The sequence below is a fragment of the Pleurodeles waltl genome, chromosome 12, assembly GCF_031143425.1.
Source record: "Pleurodeles waltl isolate 20211129_DDA chromosome 12, aPleWal1.hap1.20221129, whole genome shotgun sequence".
Lineage (NCBI taxonomy): Eukaryota > Metazoa > Chordata > Amphibia > Caudata > Salamandridae > Pleurodeles > Pleurodeles waltl.
In genome coordinates, this window is record NC_090451.1 from 206,856,620 (window position 1) to 206,883,487 (window position 26,868).

Here is a 26,868-nt window from a genome sequence, read left to right on the forward strand (position 1 = left end):
TGACCTTTGATCACGTATACAGCAAGGAGGGAACTTTGGCCAAAACCACCAGGCACACTTTTTGTCACTCCCACTTATTCATATTCCCATTACTGGATTTCGAGGGTCATGGTTTTCACAAGCCCACTATGATGGGTTGTGTGCAGTGTTTATTATGCTCCCATTATAAGGAGAACTTGATTCTCTTTGTCTATGTTTACCTTTTTGAGTTTAAAGTGGTCAGATCCCTAGAACTGCAGCATCGCCTTTTCATAAAAGTAATGAAAGTCAGTGGAAAATGCACAGGGATCTCCAAAATAGCGCTCTCAGATTGAAGACAGACTCTAGGGCGGTCCATGCACAGTGCTGCTCGTGGCTCACCTTCTTCCATGTAGTCTCTGACCAGAGATTATTCTAGTTTGCTTGCAAACAACAGTTTGACAAGTTTTTAACACGCGGGGCAGCTGCAGTAGACTAAAATTTACTTTAGCCACTTTGCTCAAATTGAGCAAAGAAAGGCGGCAAGGCTGCCAGGTATGCCACGGCCCTTGGCACCGCACTGACCCCCTCAGACCACGCCCGCAACCTCGGTTTCATCTTGGACCCTCTTCTCACCATGACCAAACAAGTCAACGCCGTGTCCTCCTCCTGCTTCCTCACCCTCCACATGCTCCGCAAGATCTTCCGCTGGATCACCACCGACACCAGGAAAACCGTGACCCACGCCCTAGTCACCAGCCGCCTGGACTACGGCAACACCCTTTATGCTGGGACCACCGCAAAACTCCCAAAACGTCTACAACGTATTCAAAACGCCTCCGCCCGCCTCATCCTCGACGTACCCCGCAACAGCCACATCTCCGCACACCTGAGACACCTGCATTGGCTCCCAGTCAGCAAAAGGATCACCTTCCGACTTCTCACCCACGCACACAAAGCCCTCCACGACAAGGGACCTGAATACCTCAACCGACGCCTCAGCTTCTACGCCCCCCACCCGTCTCCTCCGTTCCACCGGCCTCGCGCTCGCTGCCGTCCCTCGCATCCGCCGCTCCACGGCGGCTGGGAGGTCTTTCTCCTACCTTGCAGCCAAGACCTGGAACACCCTCCCCACCAGCCTCAGGACCACCCAGGACCACTCCGTATTCCGGAGACTCCTCAAGACCTGGCTTTTCGAGCAGCAGTAACCCCCCTTCCCCCTAGCGCCTTGAGACCCGCACGGGTGAGTAGCGCGCTCTATAAATGTTAATGATTTGATTTGATTTGATTAAAACACCAAACAGTGCATTAGGTGTGGCTTACGTAGGGCTGGGTGAGCCATTTTTGATAGGCCTGACCATTTTTTCAGTGCCAGCACCAGGTATAAAAAGGCCAGGGCATCGAAACACAGTGCGAAAGGGACCCATTTCGATGCCCCTTTTTAGAGTCGAGCATTCGAGTGTATGCGTTAGCTTGTGTCTCGCTTGAGAGACTTTGCTGTGCTTAGTACCAGGCTTGGAGGCCACCGGTCGCCATTTGTTGGTCTGTGTGGCACTCTTCTTACCAGCCTCGTAATTCGTCAAGGCATGCCTGGCATCATTTCCGTTTCTCTGTGTGGAGCAAGGATCAAGCACTAATTGATGCAACGTCCGCTGCTCCTGATGTGACCAATGATTTTAAGTCAGGATTTGCACCCCAAGCCGCGCAGCTCCACCTGACTGCGTTGGTGCCCTCTATCCCGCCCTCGCTACTGCCGCGAGTTCGAGGCCCTCCACCACCCGCCTGCGCCTCATCCCCGGTGTCTAGTGGTTGCCGTAAGTATTGTGTGTCTGTCTTGTAACTGTCTTCCTATTGTGCCTTTTTGACTGCTTTATCTCCATTTGTCAGCCTCTTTCTGTTAGCCTTTTTGCCTTTTTTTCTCCTTATTCTGCCCATTTTCGACTTCTCTCAAGCCGTTCTCTCCGCTCGCCCTTTCCCGCCGCTGCATCCCTTGCGGCCCGCCTCCCTCACGCCCCCATTCGCCCACCGCTCCTGCCTCCCAGCTGCTCCTCCTTCCCACCTCCCCTTCTTAATGGTGGCCGCACGCAGCAGGCACGCCTCTGGCGCGCCATAGACAAAAGCCCGTCTGCGCCCGTCCGCGCCTAAACCGCACCTAGCGCCAGATCCCCTGGCCCCTGCATTCCCCACGCTGCCAGACGCTGCTACAGTGCCAAAGACCTCCACGCCTCAACACAGGCCACTCCACCACCTGCTTCCAAGCCTCCCCGAAGCTCACCCACGGACCCTTCTGTCGGAACTGCAACTTCACTTGCCCCCAAGCATCCCACCAGAACCAAACACAACCACCTCAGGTGCATCCTCCTCAACACCCGCTCTATCCACAAGCATGCAGAACTCTGGGACCAACTCACCTCATCATCCCCGGACGTCGCCTTCCTCACCGAAACCTGGATGAACCCCTCCTCGGAACTCGACATAGCCATAGCCATCCATGAAGGCTATAGGATCACCCTCAGAGACCACACCAACAGACCGGGAGAAGGGATCCCCATAGTCCACAAGAACACCATCAGAATCTCGACCAACACCAAGGACGCCCTTGACGCCGCCAAACACTTACACTTCCAGATTCACATCAACGCCAACACCACCCTCAGAGGAACTCTCGTCTACAGACCCCCCCGGCCACAGTTCAGTGACTCCATCACCAACATAATCAGCATCTACCCCCATGCCTCTAAAGACTACATCCTCCTCAGAGACCTGAATTTTCACCTCGAGAACGCCAACGACAGCAACTCTACTGCCCTGCTTGACAACCTCGCCGACCTCGGTCTCAAACAACTTGTCACGACGCCCACCCACTCCGCCGGCCACACGCTCGACCCCATCTTCTCCGTTAGCAGCCACGTCACCTTCAGCCATACCACCGAACTCCACAGGACTGACCACCGCTGCGTCCACTTCACCTTCCAGAAACTCGCCACACACCACAACCGACAACAGATGCCCCGCCGCAGCTGGAACAAGATCACTGAAGACCAACTGATCTCAATCCTCGCCCGAGCCCCGCCACCCATCACCACCGACCCCAACACAGCCGCCCTCAATCTCAGACAATGGATAGACGACTGCGCCAACACTCTCGCCCGATCAGGAAACCCTCTAACAGCCACACCAGCACTAAGGCCATCTGGTTCACCGCTGACCTACAGGCCTCCAAGCAGGTGTGCCGAAAAATCGAGAAGAAATAGGGCCACGAACAAACAGAAAGCAACCACACCGCCCTCAAGATCGCCATCCGCAAGTACCACCAACTCCGGATCACCAAGAGATCCTTCTACAAGGAACGCATTGACAACAACGCTCACGACAGCAAAGAGCTCTTCAACTTCGTTAAGGAACTCGCCAACCCCAGGTGCTGCTCCAACGACACCCCTCCTTCGCAAGACCTCTGCGACTCCCTCCCCACCTTCTTTCACCACAAGATCACTGACATCCACAACAGCTTCAACACCTCGACCCCTACGACCTCCATGGCCACCACAAACCCCATTGCACCGGACCCCAGCCACACCAACCTCTTGCTCCCCTGGACCCACATCAACGATGAAGACATCATCAAAACCATGAGCACCATCATCTCCGGCTCACCCTCCGACGCCTGCCCCCACCATGTCTTCAACAAAGCAAGCCCCATCATCGCCCCCCCAACTCAGTATGATCGTCAACAGCCCCTTCGAGACCACCACCTTCCCTGAAAGTTGGAAGCGCGCCGAAGTCAACGCCCTGCTGAAGAAACCCAAAGCAGACCCCAGAGATCTCAAGAACTACCGGCCCATCTCCCTCCTCCCCTTCCCGGCGAAGGTCATCGAGAATATCGTCAACGGCCAACTGACCCACTTCCTGGAAGGCAACAACACTCTGGACACTTCTCAATCCGGTTTCCGTAGCAACCACAGCACTGAGACCGCCCTCATTGCCGCAACCGACAACATCAGGACCATGCTCGACAAAGGCGAAACTGCAGCCCAGATCCTCCTAGACCTCTTGGCTGCCTTCGACACTGTCTGCCACCACACCCTTCGCACACACCTCCACAACGAAAGGATCCGCCACAAAGCCCTGGACTGGATCACATCCTTCCTCTCCGGCAGAACCCAGAGATTCCTCCTCCCTTCCTTCCTTCCTTTCTGAAGCCACTAAGACCATCTGCGGCGTTCCCCAAGGTTCCTCACTCAGCCCGACCCTTTTTAACATCTGCATGGCACCGTTCGCCAACATCGTCCGATCCCAAAACCTCAACATCATCTCCTACGCCGATGACACCCAGCTGATTCTCTCACTCACCAAGGACCCTACCACTGCCAAAACCAACCTCCATGACGGAATAAAGGCCATCGCCAACTGGATGGAGAGGAGCCGCCTGAAACTGAACTCAGACAAGACGGAGATCCTCATCCTCAGCTCCAACCACTCCACATTGGATGACTCCTGGTGGCCGCCCAGTCTAGGAACCACACCAACGCCCACCAACCACGCACGCAACTTAGGGTTCATCCTAGACTCATCACTCACCATGACCCAGCAAGTCAACGCCGTCTCATCTTCCTGCTTCAACACCCTCTGCATGCTCTGCAAGATCTTCAGGTGGAGCCCCACTGAAACCAGAAGGAAGGTCACCCAGGCCCTTGTCAGCAGCCGACTGGACTACGGCAATGCTTTCTACGTGGGAACTACGACCACGCTCCAGAAAAAACTTCAACGTATAGAGAATGCCTCCGCACGTCTCATCCTCAACATCCCATGCTGCAACCACATCTCAACCCACCTGGGAGATCTACACTGGCTCCCCATTAACAAGAGGATCACCTTCAAACTCCTCATCCACGCTCACAAAGCACTCCACAACGCCGGCCCTGCCTACCTCAATGAGCAACTCACCTTCTACACTCCCAACCATCAACTCCGCTCCGCCAACCTCGCCCTCGCCACTGTTCCTCGCATCCACCGAACTACAGCCGGTGGCAGATCATTCTCACACCTCGCCGCCAAGACCTGGAACTCTCTCCCCGTCCACCTACAACAGACCCAGGACCTGCTGACCTTCAGGCAACGCCTCAAGACCTGGCTGTTCGAGCAGTAGCACCTTCCCCACCCACCCTCCCTCCCCTACCCACCCCTCAGCGCCTTGAGACCCTAACGGGTGAGTAGCACGCTCTACAAATAACTTGACTGATTGATTGATGTACTATTTAGTTCTTTTTAACTTCCAGTGCCGTGTAGCCTGGAGGTGAACTCACTGTACGAGAGGCTGAATGGAAGGACCAGGAGTAGAAATGGGGAGTAGGGGAATGGGGGAGGAACTTTGTGGCTTGAATGACCTGCTCCACGGTTCTATCTTCCAGGTTAAAAATGGAAAGTGCATTATGAGTAGTTAAGCAGCCAGAAAAGAAGTAGAAGAAGTAAAAGTAGGGGCACAAGAGGGAAACCGCAAACCAGGGCGTGAAGGGGTAGGGAGACAGGCAGTATGAAAGAAATGAGGGTCTAGCAAAAAAAAGGAGATTATGAGAAAGAGACAAAAAGAGCCATGTAATTCACAAAGCTTTTTCTAGGAGTAGCTGGTCTTACTCCCATTTTAGTTGAGAATTACACTTGAATACCCCAGGTCTGACACATTTTCTATAAATAGATCTGTCCCACTCGAGGAGTGGCCGTGACTTAAAAAAAAAACACACACAAAAAAAAAACCTTTGTGAGTCAGGCTTGGATGTTCAGGTGTAATTCAGCCCTATGACCAAAGTACACCTACTGTGGGAAAATGGGTAGTAAGAAAGAGGGGAAAAGACAGTAAGAAATCCCACTACAGAAAGCAAAAGAAAGAATCAGAGTCAGCAATTGAGGCAAAAGAAATGGGAGGACAAGAAATCTACAGATCATTAAAAATAGAAAAGTAGGCAAGAAATCCAGTGAGTAAGCACTTAAGAGTGGGAGAACGACATCAAGAGAGACAGTAAGAATTTAAAGAGAGTAAGAAATTGAGAGAGAGCTTAAGAATTGAAGAGCAGGATTGAAAGTAAGATTCTGAGTAGGAATTCAAGACTGAGCATTCAAAATCAAGGGTAAACGCAAGCAAGAGACTGAAAGCAAGATTCAAAGAGTATGAATATGAAAGAGTGAGCACAATACATTGAGCAAGAGTAAGAGAGGGAGAATAAGAAATGGGGAGACTAAGAAATGGGGAGAGTAAGAAATTGGAGGAACATTTTAAAGTAAGATACTGTCAGAGTCTAAAACTGAGATTCAGAAATCGAGAGAGTAAGAAATCAAGACTGAATGAATAAAAAAGCATGAGAGAGGAAGACATAGTGAGTTAGCGTAAGAAACAGAGTGAGGTAAGAACAGGGAAGTAAATCTGCCTGCAAAATTTACATTATGGTGTGAGGTGGAGCGGAGGGTGGGGTGTGTGGGAAGACGGAACAGAACAGCTATGGACTGGCAGACGGAAAGCACTCGATGCTTACAGAAGACAAAAAAAAGAAATCAGGTGCCGAGACTTGGCTGCAGCCAGTACCTCATAATTTTACCTGATACAATTTCCACCTGTTGTAATCCGGTCTGGTTTTCCTAGGATAACTGTCTTGAGAACACTGTCCCACGATTGTCATCAAGGAGAGCAGATTTTGCGAATTCTGCTCCGCCTGACTCATAATCATGACCTATGTGAGGTATCCAAATAAGGCTAGTTCCAATGGCTCTGGGATGCAGCACAACCATTTATGGAGCCCACCTCATCCAGCCCAGGCAGAGTTTATTGTAGTGGCATCAGTCAGAAGGTACTTAGGCTGTCTCATTCTGATGTGGCAAAGTCATGACAAAAAACTATAGATTTTACAATTAAGCCGTCTATTTAAGAGGTGTATGTAAAGGAGGAATATCAAATTAGAGGCGACTGGGGGGTCCTACCTGCTGGAAAAGTTCCACAATCATCTGTTGCGATAGATGCATGCACACAAACATGGACTCCTATTTGCCTAGCGGAGAGCACAATCTATACGCTAAGAGCATACATCCAGCACACAAATGGCCCAATAGCAACAGGGATATAATCAGATCCTGGATGCAAAACCTTTTAACAGCATTTAAAAGATCCCCTCAAAAGTCACTTACAAAATGACTTAGTGCGACAACATTTTCAAACAAAGTTGGGGTAAGTTTCGTTGTCACATTTAAAATGCACAGTCTTTTAATGAGTAAAAAAGAAATACAATACTTACCTGTAACACTCAGATTTCAGTTTATTGCACATCCTCATTCTATGTACCATTTGTCTTAATGCTCTGATGAAAGTGATCGATATCCTGTATCACAGCCGGATGCTTACTGGCAGATATCCAGCATGATTTACCTCTACTAATCCTCCTATTTAACAACTTCAATCCTTCATAAAGTAAAATCTAAGGTCCCACGGTTATTTAACTCTCTATGGGCCTGATTTAGAGTTTGGCAGATGGAATGCTCCGTCACAAATATGACAGATATCCCATCCGCTGTATAACGATATCCACAGGCTATTATGAGGTCGTAATACTGCGGACGGGATATCCGTCACATTTGTGATGGATTAACCCCCTCCACCAAACTCTAAATCAGGCACTATGTTCTCATGCATCCTCCTGAGTTCGGCTGGCACGTTTCAACATCAATAATGTGTTGTAGAAGATCACTGAGGCCTTTATCAGGACAAAATAAGATCCCCTGGTCTCTTATCGTTTGGAATGAGTTTGCCTATGAGCTACTCTAGTCTCACAAAGTCTTGAGTCTGAGTTCTCACTATCACTACAGAAGCTCTTTTGTCAGTATTCCATTTAACATGTATGTCCTGGGCTCAAAGCCAGCTGCAAAGTCAGTACTCTACTGCATCTATTGGATCAATGAAAGAAGGACCTTAAGGAGTCTTCGGAATAGCTGTGCTCACATGTACCCACTAATTCCAATGGGCATGTGCCATTGATCTCACATCCTTTCACATGGGTGGAATCATGTGATGACCCACTCCCATGTGGGCACTTTATTCCTGAACGTGGTAGGTATACCACCTCTGTTACCCTTGCTGGTCTACCTAAGCCTCACCATGATGTATCTGCTGCACGTGGATTTGTTTGCAAAGTTGTCATCATCAGCATGGTCATGGGACAGGGTGAATACTATGTGCCTATCCCCAAACACACCAAAATGATTCCCCCTCCAATGTTTACTCAAGTTGAGATCCTGAGAACAATTTCCCTCTGGTGTGTTTAGCCGCAGTAGTACATTTGATTAAACTGGAACTTACTACATTTGTGGTAATCAGGTTTATGTGCAGTTACCCAAGGACTTGTCTGGACCCTCTATCCAGCTAATGCTGAGCTTCCCACCTGACAAACTGCCACGTGCCATCCTGCCCTATGTAAGGGATGGAGCAGAGGCATTTCTGAGACTCCTCTATTCTTTGCCATCTTGATTCCAAGCTACGGGATGAGTCTTCCCATCTACAAGAGCTGCTAAGGTCCTACAGGAGGTGGCAAGTTCAACTGCCAATGCACTTGAGCTGATAACTACCCAGTTAGTGGTCCAACAGATTATTTTGTTAAACTGAATGGCCATAGATTTTGTCCTGACTTCTAAGTGTAGTGCTTATGTGATCAATATGGCTGTACGCGGCACTTGACATAACCAACGTCTCTGCAGGTGGTCATGAAGTATTGTAGAGAATACGTGAAAGTGTCAAAGATCTGCACACTATTGATGATAGCTTTAGGCTGGAAAGTTTGGAACTCTGGTGATGGTCAAAAAGTCTTGATGGAGGATGGGGTGTGGAAATACTGCAAGTAGTTTTATTACTGACTTAGTATCCAAAGCTGCATTTCCTCTATCACCAGCATCACCATAAGTATGGGCACTTCCCCATCTTACCTGTTGACAGTCTATGATGATGTGACAATCGGTATGATATTCATGAGAAGTCGGATTAAGATTCTTTCGGAAGTCATAAAAGTGATGTGGAGCAAGAAGTTTATTGGTTAATGCATACTTGTGAAAGGTTGGGTGACAAAAGAGCACAGGGGTGAGATGGTGAACATTTTAAACACACTGGGCCAGCCTGAGCAAAAGCAGAACTGGCTCCATCTATGTTTTTTGCTCATGCTAACGATGGCTACAAGATGTGCACATCTACAAAGTTGAGGCGTGCCGCACTTTGGCACTCGAGATGCGAACTAGAGAATTCACTCGCTCAGGTGAAAACGGATCTCAGCTTTGTTACTCGTGAAGCCCTCTTCTGGTCCTCAAGAGCAAAGCTAACGCACTTGCTTATCCTTTTTGTGAGAACCCTCTCAGGTGGTCCACACTAGAAAACTGTGCATTGCAGTCTAAATCTGAGCCCTCTCTCGAATAAAAGAGACATTGTCTCTGCCAATTATTTCAGGGAACCAGTCGGTGGAGTTCTACAAAAAGAAACATGGATGGTGTGTGACTCACACTTTCAGACTCAAATACAACAGGGAGTGAAGCTCTCTTTGACAAAGGAATGAACAGGAAGAGGACTGAAGAGAAATATGCAAACTCCGCACAAGCAATCAAATAATCACAGTTGTGTGCGCTGAAAGTAGCATCACACCACAAAGACAGATGGAAAATGAGAGCTGTCTGAACTGGGAAAAATGCCAAGGGTTTGTTTAGATATCCACCCCAAAAATACTCTCAAACTTGGACCCAGGGCAATGAGACTGCGAAACCTGAAACATACACACAGTGTCAGAGCGAGCGCGGTCCGGAGACGTGTAACATTTTTTTTTTTTAGTTTTGACATTTTTAGAGTAGGATACACATGGATGAAATTAACATCACGAGGTGAGTTGGAAGGAAGCCGGGTCAGATGATGCAAAATAGAGTAAAAAGCAAACATAACTTAAAGACCCAACACAAGAAACAAAATAGAAATAACATTTTCAATGCAGGTAGACTTAAAAGAAATGAGAGAAAGGGGTTCCCAGGATACCAACGAGCCGATGCTGTACATGGAATATCTGGCATTCTGCAGTAAGAGAAACTGGGGCGCGTGGGCACCACCAGCTCACACCTTTGGCATTAGAATTGCTAGGGTATGGTCTCGCTCTTGTAGGTGGACTTTTGTGGTTTACTTGTGCCCACATGTTTTGTAAGGAAAAGTCCTGTCAATAGTAGTTTAAATAGGGATGGGGCTTGTCTGATATGCGGCAGCAACATGTGCCAAGTTTTGGGTATAATCTAAGAAGAATCTGGCAGGTGTTAATGTATTTTTTAAATAGTATATTATGTACTTGTTTTTGTGTAGTGTGATCCTAACTAATAAGCAACTGAGCATTTGCTTTGCTCCGGGGCTTTGTTGTGTGTTTTTTATGATAGTTAATTTCCTTTTGATGTATTAGTGTGCGCAGTGTTGTGTATTAGGCATGCTGTGTTGTAACAGCTTCTTGCCTCGAAGGACAGCCTCCTCCAGGGATGTGAGATGGTCAAATATGCCTTTATTTTTGACTGAATGCGCTGCTGATTTTAGACCGATTGTAGATGTAGTGGCACTTTTTGGGGGAGGCATGGTTGGAATCCATTTCCATAGTTCAGGACAGGTATCACTAAGGACTGAACTGCAGTTTGGAGTTTTTCACTAGCAAATAATTGTTTTCAATTCTTGAAATGTATCAATTGGTAGAATGCAGACTTAGAAAGATGTTTGATAGGGGCATGACATTTGAGGTTCTTGTACGGTATGAACCCCAAGAATTTTGAAGTTTCCACCACTTCAGCTTTTAAACTAAATTATTTTATGGGAAAGCACAATTTGTCACAGATTTTGGCTTCTTTGGTGAGAAAAATGTAATTGTTTTAGTGTCATATGCTCTGCACTTCATTCATATTTAGCTTATGAAAAAGAAGAGAGGCTAAATTTTGGGATCAGATTTGCTGGTTAGTTCGATATTACGCTCTGTATCATTTGCACATTCTACAAAATTAAGGTCTAATTCTTTAAAGAGCCTTCCTAGTAGTTCAACTTTCACAATACGGATATAGGGGGCAAATGGCGCTCCCTAGACTACCCCCCAATCTAGATGATTTTTATATGAGGAGGACTTGTTCATTTCAATGAGCTATGCTGTGTTTGAGGAGTAGGACACAAAAAGTGTAAGACAGTTGCTTCCAAATGAATTCTTTCTTTCAGGGAATGAATAAGGGTGTCATGTTGGACTGTATCGATTGCGGAAAGCAGGTCTAGCAATATTAAGGAGCAATTTAGTTTTTGTTACCAACAAATATGCAGAAAATGTCATCTGTTCACTTTAGCGCAGTGGTTTCTGCACTACACTCTGCATGAAAACCGGATCAATACGTTTTTTTAGAGGAAACATTTCAGCTGAGCATTTACACAGTTTAAGTAGTCCAAGATAAATTGTACTCCTGAGTTGGGTTAGAAACTTTCCACTAAGTTCATACCCACATTGGATTTTTGGTGGAGGGGCTTTATTAGACCTATTTTTAAAGCATGGGGTAGAGAATCAGTTTTTTGTGAGGAGTTTATCACCCCTTCAAAAGCAAGAATCACCAAAGTAAGGGCTGACTTAATTCAGCTAAAGAAGATCTGGAGCTCTAAGGACCTAATACGGAAAACCAAGATCGGGCTTTTTAACACCAATGTTAAATCGGTCCTCCTGTATAGCGCAGAAACTTGGAGGACCGCAGTGACCACCACCAACAAAATCCAGACCTTCATCAACACCAGTCTGAGGAAAAACTCCTAATCCACTGGCCAAACACAATCAGCAACAACGACCTATGGCACCAGACTTCCCAACTCTCTGTCTATGAAGAAATCACCAAGAGACCCTGGAGCTAGATAGGCAACACCTTCCCCACAATCCCAGATCTCTGTAATGTACATGGGAGTGATTGTTGGGTTAGTATCTGAGTACTGACAAACTTCTCAAAACTTCCTATGTCAAGGTTTCACAGATCACTAGGCCATATTATTCCTGTTACTTTACGGATTTTAGGAATGTAAGCGGGGAACTGGTAAAGAAAAGAAATCAAGGCATGGTCGTACCACTCCACCAGGGGTACCAACTTTTAACATCACTACTTATGATATAATGAGACCTAGAAAAGCACCTTTGATGTGGGAGAGGCTAATGGAATGTTGAATAAGGTCATGGTCATTTAGTAAAGTTGAAAGATGTGGCAAGACTAGGTCTTATTTGTATCTCCATTTTGGGTTGAAATCATCTCGAATTATGCTCTGAGCAGGCGATGAGTTGAATAGTTATGCCGTAAATAAAGTCATGCATGAATTTTTGGTTTTTTTCCTTTAAAGGGAAGAGTGATTGCAAGGTCTCAAATCTCTTGTTGGGTAATATAAATCCCTTCAGGTATGAGAATATCGAGGAAAGGTTGTGATGCCTGTGTTAACCAAGTCTTGTGAGGAACAGTAGGTCAAGCTTATTGTGACACAGGAAATCTTCCATCTTTGTAGTACTTGAAATGATCCATCTGCAGTTTAGGAGGGTGCACTGAAGAATGGTTGTTTCTCAGTTTAGGGGTTAAGGCAGGGAGTTCAGACAACTTATTTACTTTTTTGAGAGTTTTGTGCAGGATAGTTACATAAAAGGTGTCCTGGGGATTGCATGTTGCTGTTCGGCTAGAAAGGCGGCTAATAATAACTTTGTGTATCTTATAGTACTTTCAGGGTCTGATTATGGAGGGCATGCTTCACATGGTGAAGGCGACTATGTGAACGTTGCCTTTACCGGCTGCACTTCAATCATTTTGATGTGCTGAGGGGATTGGGGCTCTGCTGAGTCCTAGAGTATGTGTGGTTAGACAGTTTTGAGTTTCCACAGTAATGTGTGAGCTGGCGATAGGGATGATGTTGGTTTTAGCTTCTACAGCGCGGAGTACAAACTGCACAGTTTCCATGTAGTTTTCATTGTCTTTTTCTCATTTGTTGGTTGCTACATGTGAACTTGGAGTGGATATCATTTGCACAAGTGTGGAAGCGGTAATTCCTCTTGTGTGATATTTTCTAGGGGCTTGTCTTGGTTTAATACTTCTGTATGTTGTCTCTGTTTCAAAGATTCTCTCTTTCAATGTTTGCATGCAAGGATGGTTCCTACATCTACGGCATGGTGTTGGCCTACCGACTGAGAAAATCACAAGAATGTGCCAATAGTGCAGGCACTTGGAAATAGCCTCAGTCAAGTGCCAGCCATGCACACACTGGGAAACAACCGCATGAATGGAGCACCACTGGTGGGAATAGGAAAAACACTTGCTTGTGCCACCCTTTAAGCAATGGGAATTAACCAGATACACCGGCCCTGCAGACCCAAAGAAACATCCACAAATAAGTATGAGCCATGGAGTCACTACCAAACAGAAATGCAAATGCTTCAAGCCTATTAGCCACATAATTATACCAGCCCTGGAGAAGTTGAAGAAATGATGACTTATGTGCCGGCCATACAGACACTGGAGATCAACTTCATACGTCAATCTGACAGGCAATGAGGAACAACCATATGCATATGCTAGTTCTGCATGAACTGGAAAATAAACTTATGCTTGCATCAAACACAAGTAGTGCAGGGCCTGGGAAAGAACCACATGTATGCATCAGCTGAAAGACAAACACACATATCAGTCAATCCTTGCATGCCTCAACCCTTGGGAAACTGTAAAATAACTTCATGTATGTGCCCATCCTGGAGGAACTGGGGAGCAATCACTTATACTTGGTCTCCCAGGAAGAACCCAGCCTCACCTGTAGACATTGTCCTGCTTCAGAGGGAGTGAAGAACAGTTAAATGCATCTGCCTTCCCCGGAGAGATTGGGGATCAACTGCATGTATGTTACATATTGTGTCTGCCCTGGAATGATTGAGGAACAACTGTATGCATGTTTCAATTCTGGAGAGACCCTGGAGCAATTGCATGCATGTGTCTGCAATGAAGAAACTTGCACAAGGACTTTCTGCATGTGAACGAGCCAACGATATGGAAGAAAATCTGCATGCATATGTGTGCTCTAGAAAGACCTGGGAACAACTCCGTGCACATGCCCACCCTGGAGACACTGATGAATAACTGCATGCATGTACCTGACCTGGAGAGGCAGTGGAGCAATTGTATACATAAGCCCACTTCAGAGGGGCAGAGTAGACCCTGCATGCACATCACGGTTGATAAGCAACAACACTGCCAATATCATTCAGAACAAGTACGTTTATGGCCTGAAAGGATGGTACCAGGCAATAGTGTACACTTACTTGCAACATAGAGGGAGAGGAAGATTCCAGCCAGGGCCGCCCCCTGGAACAGCCGTGTCAGAAGGAAAATGAGGAAGTCCATGGAAACAGTAACACCAGTGCCGAAGAGGATGGCCAGGAGAAGGGCAGCCAGAAAGGTGCTTCGACGTCCAAACCTAGAGAGAGAATATACCAGCATTACAGTTGAGCCAAGTTTATCAGGAAAGGGGTTTGGGAGCCATTAAGTACAAACTATGGGTGAAGGGAAGCAAGATAGCGCCACAGCAAGCAACCACTACCAACAAAGGCAAGCAATGGCACACTACTGGTGTAATAAACTTCAGAGTGGAGACTGCTCCATAGAGAAAATCATGGAAATCAGCATCCTGGGCAAACAGAATTATTGCCATGCTGAAAAGAAAGGGCAGTGTACTGGATGATTCTGAAGCAGGGCTGTAATGATGTACTGATGTGGTTCTGAAGCCACACAGATGTACCAAGAGGTGCTGGGTTTTTTTGAAGGAGTAATGGAATAGGCGGTGGGTTATGAAGTATCGCTAGTGTTCTGAAGTGGTACTAAAGCACTGATGGTATGTTGAGGGGGTTTATCACTGGGGTGGTGCACAGAGGAGGCTCTGAAGCACAAGTGCTGTTAGATCCTGTTCAGGAGACCACTGGGCATGCAGGGGCTACTGGGCCACAACTGTGGTGGCTGGGGCATTTGCCTCTGGTGTTCTGAGGTGCATCCCAGTATGACTCTGCAATTTGGGTCAAGAATACACTTTCTACACTTGACTCTAAGGGTAGCTAAGGTGAGCAGTCAAAGGTTCCTCAGCAAGGTAATAACACGGGGGAGGGGTAGAGATGCAGAACTCGAACAGCAGGCACAATGATTAATCTTCTAGCTAAGTGTTTTTTCTTTACTAAAAGAAGTACTTTAAAAACACCAACATTAGATATTACAAGCAAGTAATGTTAATCATCAGAATGTTGTACACTAATTGTGCTATGTTACTATTTACACAGAAATCAGTAGAATAGATTCAATCGCAGGTGCCAGCTAACTACAAGAGGAGATGAGTACGTTTCCTGGTTTCTGCGACCTAGTGGTCTCTCTGTATTTTGTTTACTAGACAATTCTCTTTGAGCACGATTATTGTTAAAGCATAGATCCGACGTTCGTCTGTGACAAAGCCTGCAGTTAATGTTCAGCACATGCAATGGTTTTACCCGAAATGTGGGCTCTTGTTAGGCTCAAGTACGAGCATGCAGGCCACAGCCGCACAGATGGCCAGATGTCCTCATGGGATCAGCAACTGGGACAGGGAGCCCTGCCTTCTTCTCTTTGCATGGGCCTAGTAAAAGGCCACAAGGAAGTTGCCTTCAACTGGGTCTGGGTGGATGCTTGCAATCTGACAAGTTGACTTCCATCCTCTGGTCTGTGGTGCAGGTGCTCTGTCTCCATGTGCAAAAGGTCAGCACAAGTCTGGTATACTCCTCTGGTCGCCTGATGGAAGTTGCTGGAGCAGGCACGGTAGGTGGGAAAAAGAGGTGGGATTCAGTGAAGAAGCACCCATGGAGGCAGACACACTCATGGAGACAGACAGACCTAGAGTCAGCTCAAGTTACTCTCCCACAAAAGGTCCGAGTTGTTCTTCTTTGGGATCGTCAGCTGGGCATTTTAGTTCCTGAGGGCACAGACCTTCTGCAGGGACAGAGAAGCTTCTCCTCTTCCTCGTAGGTTAGGTATGCATCCAGGTGACACGCAGATTCACTGTTCTTCCAGCAAGATGTGGAGACTGCCAGTGTTGCCAGCTCACCTCTGGAAGACAGGCTGTCTGGCAGACAAAAGGACTAGATCTCAGCATTTCTTCAAATACTCTCCGGCGCACTGCCTTTTTTGAGCTTGAAGAATCTGGAACAGAAGCAAAGTGGGATAGTTTGGGTCCCACTTTTATACACCATTCCCAGACCTGGTATGTTGATCCAACTGTCAAAGCATAAGAATTGAAAGAATTGATTTAGGGTGATTTCTTTTCATGCATCATATGGTGACCAAGTTTTCTCACAGCAAGTAGTGACAATGCTTGCTCTAGGCAAGAAGACCCAAAACAAGAGCCCCATGACGTGTGAAAACACTGCACAGGGCAGTCATCGGCCTTTTGGAAGTAGCACTCCAGGATAAGACATTCGGGCAGGTCCTGCCTAGAGGCTTCCATCCCTCACACAAAATCTGCTAGCTCACCTCCATTCCCCAACCATGAACCCAAACCACAGTGCTTTGACATCCACTGTTAAAAACTTAGTTATGGAAACTTTCATTAAAGGATCTAGGGTTACCCTCTCCAGCTCATGAATGTGGGCAATACACTTCCATTGTCAGGGGAGGCTACACCACACCCTCAATCATGTGCCCTGGAATATGAGGGAAGTCCAACATGGATCCCACCGATCTCAAAAATCTTACACATACACACAGAATCTTGCTACCATGTAAGCTTTACACAATACACACTCAACATGCATACAGGAACTGTGCAAGTGTCCGGATGCCTCACACAAGCAGAACTTTACATGAATGGGCCCAGTAGGCACTACACTCCTCCTGATACAGGGGAGAGGTCTGTTCAATACTAGAATTCCATACATAAAACCGTATACAGCCACCAGTTACTAGTGGCAACAAACCAGGAGTTTAGTCCTTTGTCTGCTAGATTACAGACTTAGAGCAACCCTCTAGGTCTCAGAATCAGGCTCTGGAACTCAGAATAAAATGGCAGGCCTCAGTCTCAGCATGTGTGAGGGTTGGGCCACAAAAAAGCCAGGCATCACATGAATCAATTTCAGCCTTAATAAAGTCATCCAGACGAAACACCTATTGGCTGCCTCTCGCCTTATTTTATGGACCGTTACCTGAAGATAAATGATTCAAGGACTGCACATGAGATTCATGTGCCATTTCAACAGAGACTACAGCCCTCTTCACTTCCACTATCCACCAAGTGGCCTTGCTACAGGAAGGCAAGCCAAAAACCCTCTCAACACAAGGACCTAACTGAATTTCTATAGTAGGCTTGTCTCCTTTGTTCTCACTTCTCTGTCTAGGTCCCCTCCCCCTGCATCACTTGTGATACACTTCTACTGTCAGGGTAAACAACATCAACCCCATCCTGTGTACGGGAACTGTCCAGGGGGCTTTCAAAATGGCCTCAATTGCTCTGCTTTGCTTATACATGCAATGCATACCTATAATGGCCACATACTACAACATGCACAGCATACACTTGGATGTGATTAGGCGACAAAACAGGACAGAAATCCGAGTGTGCATTGCCAATAACTAATTTTTAGTTAGCGAGTAAAGAAAAAAAAAAAACTTTCATTACATAATAGTGAGGGAAGATCTTTACATGAGACCATGACTTTTTCGTTGCCAACTTTCCTTGTGCAGCAAACAGATACTGTAGAAAGGCTGGGATACTCCAGATTGTGTTTAAAAAGGACTGTCCTAGGCTTGGCACACAGCAGGCTAGGGCTTTAAATGTTTAAATGATGTGTACACTCAGAATTACATGTTTAAGCGGTATGCCCGGATAAAGAGCTCTATGAATAATGTTTGTTTCTGCAGCCTACATCCTCCTTATTATTTGCTATCTCGGAACGCCTTCTACCCGTATAAACCTAAAGCGCCCTGCATGAGAAGTTGAACTTAACTTACTCCCGTTTGATTCCTCTCATTTCTTTCTTCAGAGCGACCTCTCCTTACATTCCATCCTCTGAATGCCTTTTACTTCTGAGTATAGCCTCTTTTCAGTCTCATGCTTATCTGACTTAATCATTTTTATTGTAATTCTGCAATTGGCTGATACCTCATTTCATAAGCTCTTCTCTTTCACACCTTTTCCCTTTAACCTAACACTTACCTAATCTCCACCAGCGTATTTATCTCACCAACCACTCACCTGAAACCACACAGCCCCCAATAATGGTCACACCTAACCGGTATTAATATAATCTATCACAAAGTAACTGGAGTAATTGTATGCAGGTTGTTTTCTGGAGAGCATGTGACTGATCACAATAACCACTGGATTAACCACTAACCTCGAGTTCCGGAATAGGGCGCTATTCGCCGTCCACCCTTCAACACCTCATTAGGAGTAGTAAGCGCTATGTAAATACAATTTCTACGTTCTTTACGTTAGCTCTGTATGTGAGTGACTTTCCATAGTTTACTCAGGAGTTTGATAGCAGGAGGGTGAACTCAGGGGTTTCAAAGCAGGAGAGCTGTATATGCTCATGGCTTCTGTGCGGACCCCAACAATCTGGGGCTAGTGGGCATGTGAAATACGTATGGAGAGTGTATATTTTCTGCGAAGTGTATCTAGTAATTTCTTTTTCACTTTAGCGTCTGGTCTACTGTTGCTCTGCCTGATATACCGACGACACGTTCTGGCACAAGGCCTTCTTTTACATTTATTTGCTAAATGTCGACAGAGAAGTGCAATCGAAAAACAGAGATTGGCCTGTGAGGAGTTGATGGAGAGAGCAAGGATCCCAACTACAAAGGTGCATTTGACGTCATTGCTTAAAGCTGTTGTGTTTCCTGCTGAAAACAAAAGTACAATGCACAGAGTATGGGTGCAGGCAGTGCAAACAGTTTTTTTTTTAATGAGTTTGGGTTCTTGTGAAACACTAAAAGCCATTAGGCGGCAGCCTGGGTGTTTTGGAATGCTTGATAACTGAGGGCCACCCCACCCGGATAAATGACAAAGAGCTCAGGCAGTGCGTATTTGCACAAACCTTCATGCTAAGGCACATGGTAAATACTCTCAGTAGCTGTAGCAGACTTGAGATATTGCTGAAGTGCTCTCAGACTACTTAGTAGAGGCTCCTTTGCAAAGAAATGGGAGAAGTGGCTATTCTTTCCACACACATGGTGACAATATGAGCAAGCAGCATCTTTATGTTGCATTCCGCTGTGAGGCAGCACAAACTTTCCCTCTCTTCACTCACTACATATTCAAGGTAGCAGGTTACACCCCATCTCTCCAGTTAAGTCCCTTCTAGGTTAGGGTGGGAAATCTTTACCAACTAACACCTGGTGTCCACATCTTTGGGTGATCTTTGACAGCAAGGCTCACCATAGTACTAACCCTTATCAACGTGTTTGTGATTATTATTGCTATGAAAATGTGGTGATGCTGTATGTTTTGTGTCCTGGTGGAGTGGGAGAGCGAGCCAAAGGACTTTGGTGAAGAAAGTCACCCTAAGAAAGAGCTCAAAGGGGGCTTCATGACAATATTCCAAGAGACATTACAGCAGAGTCCTGGAATGAAAGCGACGGCACCCAAGTTAATCCCATTGGCAGTTGTGAGGCTGACCAAGTGGTGGGTTTTCTGGTATCAGTGACACATTGCATAAGAGTTAATTTTCCTGGACTGTGGGCTCCAGATGTTTGATGATCCCAAAGGTTCAACACCAGATGTGTAGTCCTTGTGCCTGGCGGGTAATCAAGCGAGTAGCCCACTTAGATCCTCTCACTGCTCACAGCCCGTGGGTTGCCTGTAACCTTTCCTAATAAACCTGCAAATGTCTGCCTATGGGGTATCAGAGTTCTGCAGCCTGTTTTAATTCTTCTTTCTCACTCTACCCAGCCATGCAGATCCACAAATAGCATTAATTTACACTTTCTTTATTTAAAAAAAGCACTTGTACTGTACCCTGGTTTGCACAATTACAACGAACCTTAGGGACACTGAGGTCAGAACAGTTTTATTTACATATGGACTTATTTGCCCATCAGCTGCACTGTTTCCATCCTAAATTTTCATTTAATTTGCATTTATACCTTGGTTGCAGTGAAGGTCTATTTACACCACAGCTGAAGCACAGCTAACCAATGTGAGCGAACATATAATCTCATATTAGTTACTAATTGTTACACAGATACAGATTGTTATGTATATTAGTCATCTCTGGGACTTTTCAACACAATCTGGACCCCCAAGGCTATCGCCGGAGTGTGATAAGTATGGGAGAGAAACAGCAGTTTTGTGAAAAAGCTAAAAAAGTGTGTGTTCCTTTCAAGGTATTATGTAGCCATCCTCATGGTTTTCAACATATAGCCACAGTGAAGAATGCTTTTTATCTGACTAAAATTTTGCAAGGCGGGAGAAAGACGTTTTCCCGCTACACCTCTCAGCAGACAACCCAAATACGCAGAAAACGTGACAATGGATTAATAATAACACCAAACTACTTCCAATTGGGTAGCTGGAGCCCACTACGCAGTAAAAACGATGGGTGAACATAATCTCAGAGGGCACCCATTACTGGCCACTCACAACATATGAACCTCAAAAGACTTTCCCCGGGCAGCGCTAAGGTGTGCATCCTAAACTTTATAGTGTCTTCAAGATAAATATTGACTGTTCCAAGCACTGTCTTACTTCTTCTGTCCTTGCAGGAGTAAATGCCATTGCTGGAATAGGAAAAGTCGGTCACACTACAGGACATTATATCATTCTGGGTTTACTTTATTGTTTTGTGTCCAAGTCAGAGGAAGTCGGCAACGGTAGTGATCACTCCCTCGCAGCTCGGGAAAGAGGTTTCATCAAGCCAACCCTACACATCTCCTAGGGAGACCCACTGAGCGGCACCATGAAACTAAGATCTGAACTGAGTTCAAAGTTCCTAGTCCTGAACACAGAAGATGGACCATATTGTGTTGGGACTTTCATTTGTGGCATCCTGAGGAAATGCCTAGTAAGAAAACTTCTACTTGTCTCCAAAAACTGATTTTCATCTTGGACCTTCAACAGACAGTGACCAAGAGTTGGAACTCAACTCCTTTGGGGACACCAGAGGACACATGAACAGGTAGTGAGACTGTATGCAAACGTGACTGTACCCCTTTATTCTAAAATGCAGTTACTATCAGGAGTTTCCTTATGCAGGCTACTAGATATTTTCTTACCGTTTATTTCAGTTTGGACATCTAAAATGTGTATTAAATCTGAACTCTTCTGGGCCAAGCGGCTGAAGATGGCGCACGCCTAACTCTGCTGCTCCGGAGGGGCCGGAACTCCATCCTCTATCCTATGCTGTCCCCGGGGCAATCTAAACCCGGAATGAAGCGGGGACCCACGTGAGGGCGCTGGGCGTCAGCGGGGCCTGGGACGAGCACTCCTGGGGACATTGCCTGCCTCCGGCGGACCCCTGGGCCTTGGGCCTACCGCTGCGCTGTCACCGCGAGCCGCGCGCTGGTGAGAATCGGCGTGCACCCACCCCTGCGGCTCCACAACGCTACAGAAGAGCCTCCTGGACCGGAGCCGGAGCTTGAGGTGACCCCCCCTGCCCTCCCGGGACCCGCCGGCGAGTGGAGGTGCCCGCGGGAGGGCCGCTGGTGAGGGGGGCAGGGCCGGCAGGACCGAAGCCCTCGTGGCCCCGCGGTTGACGGAGGCCCTAGCTGCACGCGAGCGGGCCCTCTCCCCCCCTCTTCGCCCGGAGTTCGAGAGGGCAAGCTGAGGCCGAGGGGAGCGGGATCTAGCTGCCCTGGACCCTGAGGCAAACTGAGGACCGGAGCAGGGGGAGGCCTGGCCGAGCGCTGGGGCCCCTACTGCGGCGGACACGGTGACCGCGAGACAGGATTGCCGGCTCTGGTTGGAGGGCCGGGCCTGGTGATCGGGGGCCCCCCTTGGCAGAGGAGAACATTGGGCATGAACCGGGGGGCGAGAGGCGAACAGGAGGAACCGCCTGACTTCCGATAAGGCCTGAGGCGGCGCCGCATGAGAGCGGTGAGGCTGACTGGAGGCCGAGCCCTGCCTAATGGGACCTGAGAGGAGAGGCATCGGAGCAAGCCCAACGACATCTCAGGGGTGGAGGTGCCCAGGCTGACCCCTGGGTGGACGAAACACTTGGGGAACTGAATTATGACGGACAGTCCCTGACCCAGGAGGAAGGTACAGTGGCATGGCGCTGCGTGGCGACTCGTTGGAAATGTATGGCATGGCTGGCGGGAGATAGGATCTGTGCACCCGTGCAAAAGACCCCCTGGGCAGTGACCTGTAACGAGAGCTTTGACTTTGTGAACCGGTTCAAGCCCTGGGGCCGAGATTGCTGCGAACAGGTTGGTGATACCCCCAGGGACTACCGAAGTGCGCCCCTAGGCCTCTGGTGAACTGGAGAGCGAGAGCATTGACTCTGATAGCGCTGGGGTCGGGCCTGGGAGCCATAGGGGCCTTGGATAGCGCTGGGGACTAGGAACTGCCGAGCTGGTCTCTGGTTCGTCCTCAGGGGGAGCGATCGCCAGCACGCCTAATGTCCCCTAAGAACGCCACAAGGCCAGAGACATGGAAGGCGCGGCGGTCCCCGGACACAGAGGGGGAGATGCGCAGAACCCGCTGTAGACCCAAATGCAGGACACCCTAGATAAAATCTTAGGCGCGATTGAAGACACTAAATTGACATTGCAACACGACATCAATCAGGTCGCGGTTGAGCTGGGCCTCCTGAGGGCTGACCACCACAAGTTGTCAGACAGAGTCAAAGAAACAGAAACCACGTTAGCCGACATCGCACCAAAACAAAAAGACCTGCAAGCTGAAATGACGCACCTCAGGGACAGAATGACACGCCTAGAGCAAAGAGCAGAGGACGCAGAGGGGAGAAACCGTCGGAATAATGTGCGTGTGGTGGGTCTTCCGGAGGGGGCCGAGGGATCGAATATGGTGGAATTCCTCGAAAAATGGCTGAGCACAGTAGTGGCGCCGGATGAGCTGACCCCCTTCTACACCCTGGAAAGGGCACACCGGGTGCCCTTGAGACCCTTGGCTCCGGGCAGGCCCCCACGGGTGGTGATTGCAAGATTGCTACACTACAGAGACCGGGACATCCTACTGCAAAGAGCACGAGAAGGAGGCCTGTTTAAGGTGGCAAATGGCGAAGTCACACTCTTTCCAGATTTTACAGTAGAAGTACAAAACAAGCGTGCATCTTACATCGCAGTCAAAAGGGCCCTAAGGAATGAAGGCATTCAATATTCACTGCTATACCCAGCTAGACTGAAGGTAATACTAGACGGTAAAACATCATTTCCTCAATCCCCTGAGGAGGCATGGGAGTTGCTGGAAGCCCGTGGAGTACAGACGGAGCGGCAAGAGGGGAGAGGACCAGTTGGAGGAGGATCGCGCCAACCCCCCCGGGGGCGACGTACCCGAAGCCGCCACCGTATGGCACCCTCCCGAAAACAAAAAGAGTGGCAGAAGGGCGGCATTGGAGGCAGCGGCCCGTATGAGTGGAGAAGGGTCTCCCCTGGAGTGCTCTGGTGGAGAGTCGGACGAGACCGTGATGTAATCGGTGGGGGGCTCGGGCAGCTCCGTACAGGCACCAATAGTGACCCCACAGACTGCAGACGAACTTTGATCCCCAAAGACTTCTTGGACAACTTCGGGCGGCTGATCTTGACATACGAAAGGCCCCTCCGTGCAGGGCCACCCCCCACTAGAATCTCGTCAGTACAAGCAGACTGGCGAGAACAGCAACTAAAAGTTGACACAAGTTGCACTGTTGCACAGGTTTGTCTTTTATGGGCAGCCTACTGTTTGAGAGGTGCCCTGGGGAGGGGGAGTTGGGATAAACAGTTACAAGTTAAGATGGCAAGGGGTGGAGAATGGTCGGAAAATAGCAGTATTCTATTACTGAACAGGGGAGAGCTGAAAGTAAAGGGGGTAAAGTGCAACCGGCATAAACTTGTGAAACTCCAACATGACAGAATACAACATCTTAACGTGGAACGTTAGGGGGATGGGGTCACCGAATAAACAACACAAAATATTGGCTTACTTAAAAAGGAGGAATATACAGGTGGCAATGCTGCAGGAGACCCACCTGGCAACAGGTGAACCCGAGAGGCTAAGACGGAGATGGAAGGGGCGGGTGTACGCAACAGAGTACTCAGCATTCGCGAGAGGAGTAATGATCTGGGTCCGAGCAGGGGTCCCGCTAGAGATTGAGGCCTCCAACATAGACCGGGAGGGGAGGTTTGTGATTCTGGAGGGAAGATTGCACGGTAAACCGATAGTTCTATGTTGCATGTATGCCCCTAACCAGGACCAGATCCCCTTCCTAACAAGACTCAAGCCACCTCACCCGTCAGAGGAGAGGGGAGCTCCTGATCGGAGGGGATTTCAATAGTATACTAGATGTAGACCTGGATAGGTCAACTCCTCCGCTGCAGGGTGCAATGACAAGTAAGATAGCCGGGAAGCTTAGTGAATGGTTGAATTCATGGGGACTAATGGATGTCTGGCGGGAGCACCATTTGCAAGACAGGGACTACTCATTCTACTCGGGCCTCCACCGGCTCCATACCAGAATTGACAGGGTGGTGTGTACAGCAGACTTTACGCGGGGGATGGTCCACTCAGAATACTTAGGTCGCACATTATCCGACCATAATCCCCTGCTAGTAACATGGAGGGCGACAGAGGTTAGGCCCCCCATACCGGCCTGGAGACTAACTCCGTCGGCGCTTGAGGACCCAGCATATAGAGACACCCTGAGGCATCACCTGACTGACCACATTCAAACTAACAGCGGATCCACCACCACTAGAGCGACGGAATTGGAGGCCCTCAAGGTGGCGACAAGCGGTTTTTGTATGGGACAATCAGTCGGAATTCGAACACTTGAAAGAGAACTGACCAGACTAGAGAAGATAATACATGATAGGGAACTGAGACAGGGGGCGGACACAACAGGAAACGAAGAGTACAATCAGGCAAGAAGGGAACACTCACAGATCGAAGAGCAACTCAGATGCCACAACACACAAAAATATTTCGCCTCCTTACAGTCAGAAGAGGGTAGGTCTGGGAGAATGGTAGCATGGTTGGTAAGACCGGGTGGAGAGGCCGAGCCCATAACGAATGTCCTAGATAAGGAAGGGATAGGCAGAAGTGGACCATGTACAGTGAATAACGCCTTCAAAGAATACTACACCTATCTCTATGGGAAGCCGGATGAAATCAGCACGGAAGTCTTTGATAATTACTTACAGCAGATACCCATGCCAAGCCTGACGGCCGAAAATAGGGATAGCTTGGTAGGCCTAGTAACACTGGTAGAGGTCCGCGAAGCTATAGCGCAACTGGCCCCTGGGAAGACCCACGGGACAGATGGCCTCCCCATGGATTTCTACAAAAAAATTGAGAAACAACTGGCTCCCCAGCTGGTAGAGTTATACTCAGAAGCGCTACGAATTGGAATAATGCCGGGCACCATGAGAGAGGCGCTGTCAATGCTAAATAGTGATTTCAAAATACTAAGTAAGATCATGGCTAACCGACTGCTTGACCATGTACCAGCTCTTGTACATGAAGATCAGAATGGTTTCGTCCCGAACCGCAACACCTCCTTGAACCTGAGGCGTCTCTTTGCGATCCTGAACATGCCTAGTAACCGAGACCTGCATCGGGGGTGTTACTGGCGGTAGATTTTGAGAAAGCGTTCGACTCGATTAGATGGGACTACCTAAGAGCAGTGATGCTCCGTATGGGAATGGGCGAAGGTTGGGTTAGATGGGTGGACCTATTATATACGTCACCGCTAGCAAGAGTAAGAACAGGCAAGACAGTATCTGACACTTACCCAATTTATAGAGGAACCAGACAGGGCTGCCTATTATCCCCGCTGTTGTTTGCCCTGGCCATCGAGCCGCTGGCGTCCCAGATGCGACGGGACGGCGCGGGTAGAGGAGTGGAATGGGGACGCCAAGAACATATCATCTCACTATATGCTGCCGATATACTTGTATATCTCCGGGACGGAGAAGGGGACCTCCCGTGGGCCCTGGGAGTGCTGGAACACTACGGGAACATCTCTGGATTACGCCTTAACCATAGCAAAACATGTGTGTTCCCTCTGTCCTCGTGTGATGAACGGCCGACAACTTGCCCTGGGGACCTGATCTAGGCCCCACGAACCTTCAAATACTTGGGTATACAGGTATTTCATGACAGGACAGATCTGCGCGAGGGTAACCTGGGTAGGGCGCTACGATCTCTGAAGTCCTCGGTTGGGTTCTGGCGGTCGCTAAAACTAACGATAATGGCCAGAATAGCATTATCTAAAATGATTATGCTACCCCGTCTCCTATATTACTTCACCAATTTACCCCTTCTGGTCCCGGCAGCGTGGTTCCGGGAGCTTGATGCCCTACTCAGGGAGCTTATAAGGGATGACGGCCGGAGACGCACATCGCTCTCGATACTATGCAGACCAACTCATCAAGGGGGACTGGGAGCCCCAGATTTCGAAGCCTATTACTTAGCATCACAGCTGCAGTGGGTAGCCAGGTGGCTTACAGGTAGGGGCCAATTGGAGAGATTCATCGAACCAGCGGCCGAGGACATTAACCGGTTCACTGCGCGATTGACATACAGGAAACTCACCCTCCACACGCACAGCCTGATGACAAGAGTGGCGTTGGCATGTTGGAAAAGATGCGCAAAAAGGGTAGGAGTGAGTCCCCTGTACTCCCCGGCCCTGCCCCTAGCGGCACTCGTGACTGAAACTGGAGGGAGGAACTTGAGGG

At 48.1% G+C, this 26,868-nt stretch overlaps 1 protein-coding gene across 1 annotated transcript in view; it reads right to left on the reverse strand.

Moving 5' to 3' along the window:
- SLC22A31 (solute carrier family 22 member 31) overlaps nt 1–26,868 on the reverse strand; it is a 205,319-nt gene that overhangs the window by 103,431 nt on the left and 75,020 nt on the right. The window contains exon 3 of the mRNA XM_069217231.1: nt 14,292–14,446. Within this exon, the coding sequence (XP_069073332.1) occupies nt 14,292–14,446 (155 nt within the window). The remainder of the gene's footprint in view (nt 1–14,291; nt 14,447–26,868) is intronic.